The sequence below is a fragment of the Rhamphochromis longiceps genome, linkage group LG1, assembly GCF_057381845.1.
Source record: "Rhamphochromis longiceps isolate RC_006_pf linkage group LG1, R_longiceps_female_GT1.1, whole genome shotgun sequence".
In the NCBI taxonomy this organism is placed as follows: Eukaryota; Metazoa; Chordata; class Actinopteri; order Cichliformes; family Cichlidae; genus Rhamphochromis; species Rhamphochromis longiceps.
In genome coordinates this window covers 40884983-40898294 of record NC_140557.1, presented here as the reverse complement: position 1 = coordinate 40898294, position 13312 = coordinate 40884983, and the positions used below count along the sequence as shown (strand labels likewise).

Sequence of the window (13312 nt, the reverse complement as noted above, 5' to 3'; positions counted from 1 at the left end):
GATCGCGATTTTCTAACGATTAATCGTGCAGCCCTATGTATTTGCTTTGTGGTTTGTGGCAAAACTGCATATATTACACGAGTGAGTTCTGATTTCATATTGGTTAAGGCCTTGAGAAGTAGAAATTTCCCCCTCTGAGAGGGGGCGGGGATCATGTTTAAGCACTTCTATAATGATTGACTTTATAATTTTAAGATCGATCAAAATAATTTTACAGATATTTTAATGCTTAAAACTAAGATTACTGTATTGCAGACTTTTTATAACTCTTGGTTAGCGGAAACACAAATCATGTCCTACCTGTCCTGTAGAAGTTAATGCAAGAGATGACTGGCTTCCTGCACACACTTTTCTGATGAACATGCCCTGCAGGGCCTCCACTACTTTTGGTTTGTAGACTCGATTAGTATCGCCATGACCCAGTTTCCCTGCAAGACACAGAATGAACATTCTTAAATGAACTTATTTGCAGTTTACACATACTGGCCACTTCATTAGTTACAGCAAACATCATGGATTTACTGCAGATTTGTCAGCAAAACATCCTTAATGCGAATTTTCTGTTCCACAACATCCCAAAGTTGCTCTACTGGTTTAAGATCTGAGATCAGTGAAGTCACTGTTGTGTTTGAGAAACCAGGGTGAGATGACCTGTGCTTTGCGATGTAGTACATCATCCTTCATGTAGCAGTCATGAGAAAAATGGGTAAACTGTGGTAATAAAGAAATGGACACCTAACAGTAGCATTCTCAGTTGGTACTGTAGGGCCCAAAGTGTGCCAAAAAATATCCCCCACATAATTAAACCACCACCTTCAGCTTAAATGACTGGTACAAGGCAGGATCACTCTGTACGTTTGTGTTATTCTGAACCTATCTTTGTCCAGTTGCTGTAGACAATCTGACTCAATGTTTAGCAAGTTGTGCAGTCAAGCTCTTCTGCAGACCCTGGTTGTACTGACTGGTTATTTGAATGAATATTGCATTCCTATCAGCCCAAAGCATCCATTCAACTGGCCATTCTCTGACCTTTGGCATTATTTGTCCCACAGAAGTGCCAATGCAGATGTCCACATTTATACCCTTAGTTCTGAAGTCTATTTGACAAATGAAGGTACACACCATTGTCCCCTCCCCCAAATGACCAGACAGTGCGTCCATCCTTTGACAGAGCAATAGTGTGGGAGCTTCCGCATGACACCTCTCCAACATTGCTGATGTCTTTGACCAGGGTAGGAATGTTGCGGCTGTTGCTGTCACCGTGACCTGCATTCACACATAATAAAAAGGGTCAGGCTATTTACAAATGGAAATTCTGCAACACAAATGAAAAGCAGCAGATAACCCTGCACTCCCGTGACGCCCATCGTCTGTCATTTAGAAAATATACCAACTGGAACAGAGAGTAATCATCTGCATGGATATTTTGATGCTCAGAAAACTGGATGGATCTGCACATTACTTCACAGAAAAGGTGGAAATGAATGGACTGTAGCTCGACAACATACCTAATCTTCCAAAGTCTCCTTCTCCCCATGTGTACAGCTCTCCATCTTCACTGACTGCAGCACTGTGTCTGTAGCCAGCAGACACACACACCACCACCTGACAAAGCATACAAACGCATTGTAATGTTTGCCGATGCCAGGAAACACTCAAAAGACTGTGTGTTTTCTATGTGGTACAGGAGAACACCAACAAGATAATTCACCACGAGAACTGTTAAATCGTCATCTACTAGCACAGGACTCTGTATGAATTTTACAGTTTCTAGAAGTGGAGAAAATAGACACATCATATTTGGACCGTCTAGATTTCACTGCTGCTTTATTGTACTACATGAGTGAAAGTGTATACATCCTACCTTCCCCTGCAGCGGCCCCTGGATAAGTTTTGGGTACTTCTGTGTTGAGCTGTTCCCATGGCCCAGTTTGCCATAATCACCGTCTCCCCAGCTGAACACCTCACCCTCTGTGGTGAAGGCCAGTGTGTGGCCGTCTGATCCCTTGGATGATGACACCTTTTTGATGGCACGGTGGGGTTCAAAGGTCAACTTTTTGAGGGTCGACTGGTTGTTGGAGTCTCCGAGGCCTAGACGGCCATAACTGCCCTTCCCGCAGGCCCGCACAGACCCATCCGAGGAGATCACAAAGGTGCAGTACTGGCCTGCCTCAATCTGAAGAGAATAGCGAAGAAGTTTTGCCTCTGTGGTGAAAGGCTGCAGGCTTACTCAACACCATTCTGCAACTGTTACTGAGCGAGTTAGTGAGTGCTACGGTTTGATGCTGGAAAATATGACAAGGCACTACCCATCAGCCATGCTTCAGTTTAAGCCAACCTTCTCTAAACAGACAGTAACAGTTTCAATCTGCCATCGCTCCATCGCAAACAGCATCTCGTGCCAAAAGTGACACCACATTTTCGATTTTTGTTACTTGGCACATGCAGTGCGGAACAGCTGACTGGTCTTTACCACCGTTCTTGTGATATACCACTGCAGGATCTCAGAGATTCTTAGATTAGAGAGACGGGGAAACTGCAACAAACTGTTGTTTCGTGTTTGAACTTGCTCTGCTCCTGCTCTGCTGCATCAGAGCTGCGTGGCCGTTGAACTCACAGTGGAGTCTAACATAGCCTGCTGCTAAAAGCTGCAGTCCAAGATGTTGGCACTGGAGTCTCTGTGAGACTGGAGACAGCTGAGTCACACTGAGGACCAGAACTACCAGGCTAACAGCAACTGAACTTCCAAAACGAGAGATTGTACACTCATAGATTGTGTTTTTCTCTCAGTCAGATGAAAATAAATTATAATTTAAATGTCATGTAACTGGGCAGCCTGCCCAGTTAAGTCTTGTTGGGAAATATTACAATATGAAATAAATTATAATATTAAACTCAGTAAAACTATAATCAGAATAAAAAAAATTAGAACACAAACAAAAAGAAACCGGGTCTCAGAGTTCTACAAGCTTCTCATGTTTCAGTCATTTGTTTCCCAAAACATAAACAAGCCAAGTTGGAAGTAAAATCAGAATCATGTTCACTCCATCATCTCTAAAGTACCGTCCCTGTCTCAATAACAAATACAGTTTTAATCTCTGTGAGAAAACCAGTGAAATCTTACATCGAACCATTTTTGTGATCAGTAAAAGTAATGCCTCTTTAAAAGACAACATCCAGTTTGCCATTTGAAGCTGATGATAGGTTTCTTAACTTTCTACAAAGAACAGAGTTGAAGAATTATGAAGTTTTACAGTAGAAAGGTTTGCTCTTACTGTTTGTGCATCTGCGAAACTCGAAGCCAGCTTGGGCTGCAGTATCTTCTCTTGTGTTCCCTCCACTAGCTGGTGGCTGCTGTTGCTGCCCCACACATACACTTCACAGGTTTCCGACACCACAGGTGTCTCGCCAGTCTGTATGCTGTCCGGGCTAACACAAGTGCGAGAGTAGTCTGATGCCATTCGACATACCTGGGAGAAAACAAATAGAGGAGCCATGATACTTATTTCCAGCTGCATAGCTTTATGCTGAAACTCTTCTAGAGTAAGCTTTACTTTTATTATTATTGTTATTTAGATGATTCACAGCTAACAATAATAGTCCTTTCTTCTCATGGGCTCTCCCTTTCAAACGTTGAGAGCAAAGCCTGAGCTTTACGCTCACAGGAATTCCTCGTACGTACATCAACTTCATAACTTGTGCCACTTCCCCTTTCAGTTGATTCTGTCGGTAAAACATATGTAGTACGGGATACTGTCCCCCCACGCCCCCTGGCTTTAAGGCAGATGATCTGTAATGACATATTTGAGGTCCGTCTTGCAACCCAAGTTCATATGCTGTTCACTTCAATAAGAACACCTCTGCTGAGTTGAGCTAGCTACTACCAGTTAGCGCTTTTGTCCACTGATTTTAAGCTAGCTCAACTGCTTCTAACAGTCTGGCATAAAGCCCAGACACACAAAAATGTACTTTTGCTGCCTCAGGGTGTAACTCCCAGTTGTACATGGTATAATTGGTCTCTGAACCACTTCAGCTTTTGCTGGTCCATCAGCCAGCCGTGGAGAAGAGCGAAGTTATAACATACAAAGACCTGAGTGTTAAAAACAATAAACCCTGTCCTCTGCAACCACTGTCTGTGCTTTTTATACTTGTTTTGATCTTTGAATTTTTCTCCTGTTCCCTCCTGCTTTGCTTCTATTGGTCAGTTGAAGGTACGTCCACAAGTAACCCATGCTTTGCTTGGCTGCAGCACGGCTTTCAGTCACAGTGACATCACCATTAGCAGTTCTTATAAAGCAATTTTCTACTCTATCTGAACACTCAAACCGCTTTACGGAGCTTCACCGATTCACACAAGCACTGTTTTCTATGCAAGTGCTTTCTATCCAACTTTCACGAAGAACGGAAAACAACTCATGTTAGTATGTTGCCTAAAGATATTTGCCATGAAGGCCAGAGCACCTAGGGATTGAACCACAGATGATCTGCTCTACTCTCGAGCTATAGCCACACAGTTTTGTTCCCTGTTTTCCAGTGAGTTATCTGTTCTTTCGCTTATTCGCTAACATAAACTAATGCAAGTCAATTATCTGCAACTAACCAACCCGGTGATGGTGGTTACTGGTCTGCTGTTGATATCTCAGCACCAAAAGGAAGAAATGAAAGGCAGTTTTGAACTAACTTGCAAACACAGAAATGTGTTAAGCTTAAGTTTAACGTTTCCAGTTGTATTGCCAGATCACTTTTAATTTAAAAATAGCATAGCATCTTTATTTATAACGCACTTTACATCCAACAATGTTGACCAAAGTGCTACAAATATAAAACAGAGAGGAAACAGTTTAAATTACATGTAAAATATCTTAAAATTAAAAATAATATAATTAATAAGAAACATATTAAGAGACATCAACAAGTCCTGCTGTGCTGAAAGCCAAGGTAAATAAATATGTTTTAAGACGTGATTTAAAAACAGATAAGGAAGGTGCCTGTCTAACATGTAAAGGCAACTCATTCCACAATTTTGGTGCTGCCACAGCAAACGCCCGATCCCCTCTGAGCTCACGATTAGTCCTGGGCACGCTCAGGAGGAGCTGGTCTGCCGACCTGAGGGACCGTGAAGGTATGTATGGATGAAGAAGCTCAGAGAGGTACAGAGGGCAGCATCCGGTCCCGTACCAGCAGACTGAGAGACAGCTTTTTCCATCAGGCCATCAGACTGCTGAACACGTCATAGACACCTCAGCTTCACTACTGAAACTTCAACATTTGCACTCCACACTGTATATAAATGCCACTTGTTTTGCACATATTCAACTCTGTATATTTTATATATTTTATTATTATTATTATTTTTTTTTTTTTTTTTTTACTATTTAATTTGTAAAAATGTGTATACACACACACACACACACACACACACACACACACGTAGGAAAATATTTAGTATACACATCCAGAAATGCATACACTATTATATATTGTACATATATTTATTAGTTTCAGGTTGGCCATTCTTGTATTTTGCTCGTTTGTGTTGTTGTGTTTGCACATCTCTGTTGCTTGTGGGGCTCGCACACAAGAATTTCACATCACATGTGCTGTGCCAGTGTGCCTGCACATGTGATGTGACAATAAAAGTGATTTGATTTGATTTGATTTGAGGGGCAGCATTGGACAAACATTTAAAAACAAATAAAAGCAGCTTAAAATGGATCCTAAAATGCACGGGCAGCCAATGAAGTGAATATAAAACTGGGGTGATATGCTCGTATCTACGAGTGCCAGTTAAAAGGCGTGCAGCAGCATTCTGGACTAACTGCAGTCGAAAAACAGAAGATCGACTCACCCCAAAATAAAGAGAATCACAGTAATCCAGCCGAACGGTTACAAAATACCCAAACTGTATTAAATAGTCAGCTTTTGTTGCTTAATGGTATAGTAGAAAATATGGCAACAATGCTTTTAAGTACCAGATTTTTCTCCTTAAATAAGGGTCCATCAGAGATTTAGTTTTCCTGGTAGTTCATCAGAGCTCTGTGTCACTTGACCTCTTGGCATTGTGTTTCTATCAAGAGCATGACTCATTTCTTTCGCTAAGTAAACTTTCACAATTAGTCGTGTTAGAATTTGGTTAAATCAAAACAATACAGTGATAAAAATATTGTTGTGCATTCTGTTTTACAGTTAATACTCTCAGTTACAAATCCAATGCACCAGCAGCCTGCTTTCAGTCACAGTGACGTCACCATCAGCACTTCAGTAATTGGTATGTTAAGTGCTTTGGAGCTACAAGTTACCATCTTTGATAAAGTGGAGTGCTAGCTGCTGTAGTGGAAGATGCAGCCATAAACACAGACATACAGCTGCTAGTTTAGGGCTGTGCGATAAGACGAAATATATCTGATGATGATATATCGAATAAGCAGCAAAAAAGAGCCGTCAGCTTCTCAAAATAAACCACAGAGTCAAACGTTAGAAGAGGTTTTGGTCCATGGTATGCCATTTAATAAAGGATCATTTCTTCATGAGAGACTGAACCCTCTGCAATCGATGTACAGGCTTTTTTTTAATATATATATTGCTATCGGGACAAGAAACCACTTATATCGGGATATAAGATTTTGGTAATATGGCACAGCTCTGTGCTAGTTAACTGTAAGAAATTCACTTAATCAACAGTACATGAATTTCAGTCCCCAAAACTAAGTCAGCAAGAAGCATTTTAATTCCATTAAAAATACTCCAAAAGGCACCAGCGCTACAAAACAACTACAGCTTCCTGTGGCAGCACTCCGGTATCCAGATTCATGAATTAATAAACAGAGTATGTTGTTGGTAGTTGTTATGAAGAAGGGTGACAGAGACCAAAGCTGTTTTATTTCACCAGGCTATAAACATGTTTATTTCTGCTGTACAATAAAAAGACTCCCATGTTGTGTTCACTGTATGATATTGACTACAATAAATCCACAAAATCATTAGCAGTACTTTCGGCTGCTTGAGGGGCACCACATCAGATCTGGCACAGATTTTAGGCTCTCCCTGGAACAACCCTCCCACTAACCCAGGAGTGGGAGTGGCATCAGGAGTGCACCAGCTGACACTACCCTGTGGCTGGGTTTGTGTCTCCTCTCAGTCTAGAAACTTCTCATATCATGTGAAGCAGTTAACACGACACTATGGAAGCCCTGCTTTCAAAGTCATCCTATCATGTGACCCGTTGAGTAGGAATGGGAACTGAATTTATAGATTCTGATTGCATTATTAATATCACTTCACATTAGATTCACATTAGGTTCTCATTGGCCCCACTGAGAGTCACCAACATCTCTAAGCAACATTTTAAAGATATTACATTTGTTCAAAGTAAATGCGTGCTGTATGGTTAAATGTTTGTGCATATTTTGAGATATTTCCCCTCTTTGCTGTGATCACCATTCGAGTCGTTACTCAAAAACAAAACAAAAAAACAAAACAATGAATTATACATTACTCATTACTTTTCTCAAAAGTAATACAGTACATTACTTAATTACCGACCAGAGAAAGTAATTCATAAACCTACAGGCTACAGTTCCACACACCAACAAAAATCCTCATTCTAATGAAGACACACATGTGATCTTTCTCTCGGTATGAACACAAATAAAGATGAAAACAGCTCAAAGCGACTGCCACAGTGATTCTACTGCAGAAAAATAAGCAGACAGAAACTGAGGATCTGAGCCTGGCTGATAATTACTTCTTTTGTTACCTGTTGAAGTTCAGGGTCTGACTGCTGGGCGGGTGTTGACATTTACTCAGCTTGAACACCACTCTGGGTTCCTGGCGAGCTTAGCATTAGCATTAGCATTCTGTCTGTGCGGATGCTTGCAAAGAGCCGAAGTTGTGCTATGCAGTCGACTCTGTCCTGGGTGCAGTATCCACTATACTTTCGTGCTCTCGTCCTTTTTTGCAATTAAAATTAAAGTAATGTCCATATCCAGCTATAGACTGCGCCACTATTTTCTTCCTCTGACACACGAATTGAAATCAGTTGATTGTAGCACAAGTGCAAGTAGGACCAAAAAGCACAATCAATGGGAAAACGAACAATTCCAAGGAACTGAACTGCTGCGGTTCTTGATTTCCATGCCTACTTGAGGTCACCTGACACAAGATGTGAGTGAAGGTTGAGGAGCCTGAAGTCCAGTTGCTTTCTTTTCACTCAGGATTTCAGTATTAAATATGAATATTTTTGCCAGAGTGGAACAGAACTACCCAACTCAACACCAAAAGTAAACAATTTAGTTACTGCCATTATAAGGTGCTATTTTTGGCGCAATAATACAATTTCTTAAAAGAAAAAAATGTGCTTGCTTACTTCTTCAAAAAGACAGAGTGCCGCCTCATATAATGAACACAAGCCATCAGAGGTCCGTGTGGGTTCTCGCCACTGGCTACGATCTGCTGAGGAACCCTGGAAGAAGACAATTCAATGATGAGAACACTCAAAGCTTCAAAGCATGGACACTGCACTTAATAACACTCAAACTGTTGCAGAATACCATTTCTTGTAGAGATGAGGAATGACATGCATATATTACCAGTTCTGACTGGATTTATAATACTAAAAATTAATAGGTACATTGTTAACATTTACTTACCAAAGAGCGCCTCATCTGCATGAGGATGTTCATGAAACAATCATAGCTAATGAGGCCTTCTTGGTTCTGTAGCAACTTATTCTGCTCCATCGTACTGACCACAGCTGACGCAGCCAAAGCCATCTCAATCCACTCCAGCAAGTAGCGCAGAGAACCCCTCTGTGAAGCCAACCCCAGTAGTAGTTCTGAGGCCAGCCGCCGCCCTAAAATATCTGCCCCAGAATTTGGCATTGTCACTCCCTTCAGAAAGGTGGTAACCTGGGACAGGCAGTCCAGTCCCATTGGTGGGATCTTGCTCTCATTGGCAAGAGAGAGTGCTGGCAGGGAGCTAACAACATCAATGGCTGTGTGAATGACATCATTACACAAGTTTATGTTGCTCCCAGGATTTCCACCTGGGTTCGGTGCAGTAGGCATCATCCAGCTCTGGCGCAGCAGAGCAAAGAGAAGGCTCAGGCCAGTGCGAACACCCATCTCAATGAGGGCGTCAGTGCTGGACCGTGGCCGCTCACTGACAGAGTGCAGATCTGCCGAACCCGAGTTGTTCTCCAGTGAGTGCTGGTGCTGCTTAACCTTGCCCTTGTCATGATACTTGTTGGAAAGCGCGTAGAAGACGCGTTGAAGCACCAGCACACGTTTCCGCAGAGCGGCAGCAAACGGGGAATCGGAGCACACCATCTTGGCCAACGCCAATTGGCTGCTGAGCAGAGCATCCAGGTAGTGCTCCTGCTCATCACTAGAGAGGGACTCGCGCTCAAAGTCTGGGAGCTGGGGGCCCTTCAGACACAGCACCTGCTGGGGCAGCAGTACAACCTCTTTGTTGGCCAGCAGCTTTGAGTAGAGCACAGAAACTCCCTCCCGTGTGGCTATGGACTCGCTGTCCTCGGTAATCCATGAGCTGTTCAGGTGCTCCAGCCATTTCAGTTTCACAGGGGGGATCATTAAAGCCATGGCATGTTACTCTGGAGCCATCAGTCCTGAAAACACGGAGTGGGCAAAACGTTAACATTAAATCTGTTTCGATTAAATTTATATATGTACCCTCTTATAGAACAGCTATCAGAGAACAGTCGTGTTGATATGACCCATTGTAAAATAATAAATTGGACATTGATTGCATTCATCACTACTGCTGTTTGTGAAGTTTAGTTGTACATTTGAGAATAAAGTCAGCCTGACATGTTTGAAACACTATCTCCCATTTATTTATTTATAAAGCACATTTAATAACAACAGAGAGTTGACCAAAGTGCTGTACAAAGTAATAATTAAATAGTGACATTAACATCAACAACGGGTAAGAACATTAAAAGAAAATTAGGATAAAAAGAATTGGTAACTCTCATGCAGTATCAAAAGCCAAAGAGAAAAAATATGTTTTAAGATGAAATTTATAAAGAGTGATAGTTGGGGCCTTTCTAATGCGGAGAGGTCGATCGTTCCACATTTTCGGCGCCACAACCACAAACGCCTGATCCCCTCTATGAACCATTCTAGACTTGCATAAATGATCACTTGATCGAAGGGTTCTAGAGGCTAATAAGGCTGCAAAAGGTCAGACAAATAGACTATAAAGGTGTTCTGTTATAATTAGGGCTGCAATTATTCTGAAATCGAGAATTAAATAGCAATACAAACATCTACTATACTGCATCATGGTTCCATCTTACTGTAGCTGGGTCGTGTTTTGCGGCTTGGTCTTTTGGACTGAGCAGCCTAGTGCATCCTATACTGCTTTAGAACAGATGGGGATCTGAGGAATTTAAAGAAAGCTTTTGGTTATTATGTTCCTCAAGCCCATCGTGGGCAGTTTTGTGTTGTCTGCAGGGGGGGGCACTGATGTCAGGGAGTGGCCTGGTTCATGTCAGCATAACATCCACAATGGCTAGGATCCAGTGTTTCCCAGCAATGTGGCAAGAGAATCAATATTTGCTTCAGATCTCTGTGGTTTAAAGGCTGCAGCTGATCTGTGTTGAAACATGAATCAGAAACTAAATAAGCTACAATTCTGGAATGTCGTCACGGTATATTTCATTGCAGTATGGCATTTTTTCATTATATTTGATTTACATGGTCATTTCTTTACATTTTTAAGATTAGAAAGCTTCGAAATGTATGCTAACTAAGACACACGTGAAGGGTTACGTGAATTTTATAAAGTTTTCTGCTGTAGTGTAGATAACCAGTGTCAGGTCATGTAATCGTGGTGAACATGCAGACAGCACTTAGATGTTCAGATACCGTTAACATAGAGCAACGGCCGTGTTAACGCTGCTTTATTGTAGCTTCTAAGGTTAACAAACAGCTACCCGCCGGATGATACTTAGGTGTGACACCGCTGGCTTGAATGACGAGCGGTTTAGTAACTTGTTTCTTGTGTCAGATTGGAAAGGCTGTTTTTCTGCAATGATAATCACCAGCAGCTAATAGTTTCACAAAGTGACAGCACTGCAGAGGGCTGTCAAAGTAACAGAAATGGCAGTAAGCTTAGCAGCACTGCTAGCGCTTGCGTCAAACCACAAGCTACATGTTAGTGGTTAGTTTTGAGACGAGGCAAAACAAAACAAAACAGAAACAACTATCGACCGCTGCTACTGTCGGCGATTGTAGCTAACTTTCTTGACGACCCTCAGTTAGCCAAAGGTTAAAACACCTAAACGTGACATCTTCATGCGCGGGTGTAACGGGGGGTAACAACCTAGTTATGAGCATCCATAGCTGTACATAAAGCACAGGTTTGTGAGAGGTGAGCTATTTCGGCCAGTATCAGCCTGGCTTATCTGCTGTATCATCAGCGCCGAGTGTGTTAGCTTGCTAGCTACAGCTGACTAACGCTAGCTAGGGAAAAAAAGCTCGCTCACCAGTATAGCGAAAGGCCTCCTTTTCTCTGTGCGGTTACACAACAATCCAACTGAGCTTCATTTCAAGCAAAAGCAGTATGGTCAATGCCGTGGCGGTAACGTTAACGTGAAAAGAGACAGTGGCATGCAACGATTTCCATGCCTCCGCCCGCCTCGTCCTGCAGCGAGTGAATCCTGCAAGCGGCAGTGTGTTCACTGTCAACCCCGTACAGAGCCCCAGCCCCGGGCTATGACGCTGAGACCTGTCTATCTCTCTATCTGCCTGTCTGCTTCTCTAGTTGTCTGATTTTCGTTTGTCTGGTCAGTATGTTCCGTGTGTTTTCTCCGAGTGCCCATGTGCTCAAAACCATCAGCAGTAACGCACAGTAGCTCACGGCCACAGAGACAAAGGGCTTCATGACAGTCTTCGTGGTCAGCTGATTTCGATGCCATGTCACTTTTAATTATCATTTATGGTACAGGCCTCACCCTGACAGCGTCATTCTGTTCTGTACCATTACAGGTCAAAGCTGCTATCACAAAAATACTCTTAAAACTCAACCTTACTGTGAGTGTTTGAATAACTTAAAACTCAAACCCAAGTAAATGAAGACGCACATTTTTAATATGTTTAGCTCTTGTCTTTCAACATTTCAAGTATAATTGTTATCTATATTTATTTATTTATTTATTTACTTATTGTTGTTATTTCTGATCGGATTACCTATATACTGTATATTGTAAACTGGTCAAGCAAATTAAAGGAATACTTTAAGTGAGGGAAAAAAATCATTCCTATGTAGATATTGGGTGATGTGTTGAGAATAAAAGGATGTCGTATCATTTGATGAAAATGTTCAACCTACAAAGGGCTGCATTCAAAGACATGCCAAAAATGAAAGTGAAACAAAAAAAATATGTTCCAGGCTAAATCATTCTGCAGAAATTTCAGTACAACTCTATGGCTTCCACACACTTGTATTCGTGCCTTCCAATGTCTGGTCATGCTCTTAATGAGACAATGGATGATATCCTCAGGGATTCCTCCCAGATTTCGAGCAGGGCATCACTGACTTCCTGGATAGTCTAAAGTGCAATCTGGCGCCATCAGATGGACCAAAAGCATAATATTCCAGAGGAAGCAGGAAGTCAATGGTATCGATTCCTTCATTCTCCAGGAAATATCTGCATAGTCTTGCCACATGAGGCTGGAAATTGTCATGCAGCAGGAGGACCCACTGTGGCAATATAGGAACATTAAATCTGCTTAGCCAGAGGTTGTTTGGTTTGGTTTGGTTTCCCCAATGTATAAATCCTGGCAATCCTTCTGGCACTTCATACACTATATTACTCTGTTTGTGTCGGGGGACCCGATCCTTGGGGTGGATCAATTTTTGGTGCAGCGTGTTTTGGGGTTTAAAAGCCACAGATGTGCTGTGTTTAGAAAAAATGCACCTCAACTGTGCCGATACTCCAGACACTATGGGATCACTAAGGGTTTTCAATTAGTAGTTGTCCTTCTCTCCTGGATCAGCTGGAGCTTTCTTTAGGTTCCTTCCCAGATATTTATACATCGGGGAAACCAAAAAACCTCTGGGGAAGCGAATGGCACAACACAGAAAAGCTAACTCTAGCCAGGACTCTGCAATCTGTTTACACCTACAGGCCAGTGGACACTCTTTCAGTGATGAGGATGTACACATCCTGGACAGGGACGAATGTTGGTTTGAGCGCGGAGTAAAGGAGGCCATTTACATGAAAAGGGAAATCTCTGAATCAAGGAGTGGAGCTAAGGGTACGTCTTTCAGCATCTTACAATGCTGT

At 42.1% G+C, this 13312-nt stretch overlaps 1 protein-coding gene across 8 annotated transcripts in view; it reads right to left on the bottom strand.

The window, feature by feature from the left end:
- Window positions 1–11832, bottom strand: part of herc1 (HECT and RLD domain containing E3 ubiquitin protein ligase family member 1) — a 98681-nt gene extending 86849 nt beyond the window's left edge. For 5 of the 8 annotated variants that reach the window (XM_085409128.1, XM_085409172.1, XM_085409164.1 and 2 more), the window contains exons 1-8: window positions 11510–11831; window positions 8649–9625; window positions 8366–8461; window positions 3276–3470; window positions 1865–2176; window positions 1509–1605; window positions 1123–1266; window positions 301–428 (exon numbers count right to left, since the gene is read on the bottom strand). In XM_085409128.1, coding sequence (XP_085265254.1) covers window positions 301–428; window positions 1123–1266; window positions 1509–1605; window positions 1865–2176; window positions 3276–3470; window positions 8366–8461; window positions 8649–9599 — 1923 coding nt within the window. In that variant the 5' untranslated portion in view covers window positions 9600–9625; window positions 11510–11831. Of the gene's footprint in view, window positions 1–300; window positions 429–1122; window positions 1267–1508; window positions 1606–1864; window positions 2177–3275; window positions 3471–8365; window positions 8462–8648; window positions 9626–11509 lie in introns of all 8 variants that reach the window. The other 3 variants (XM_085409154.1, XM_085409138.1, XM_085409181.1) reach the window with 1 other exon arrangement.
- Between the last annotated feature and the right edge of the window lie 1480 nt (window positions 11833–13312).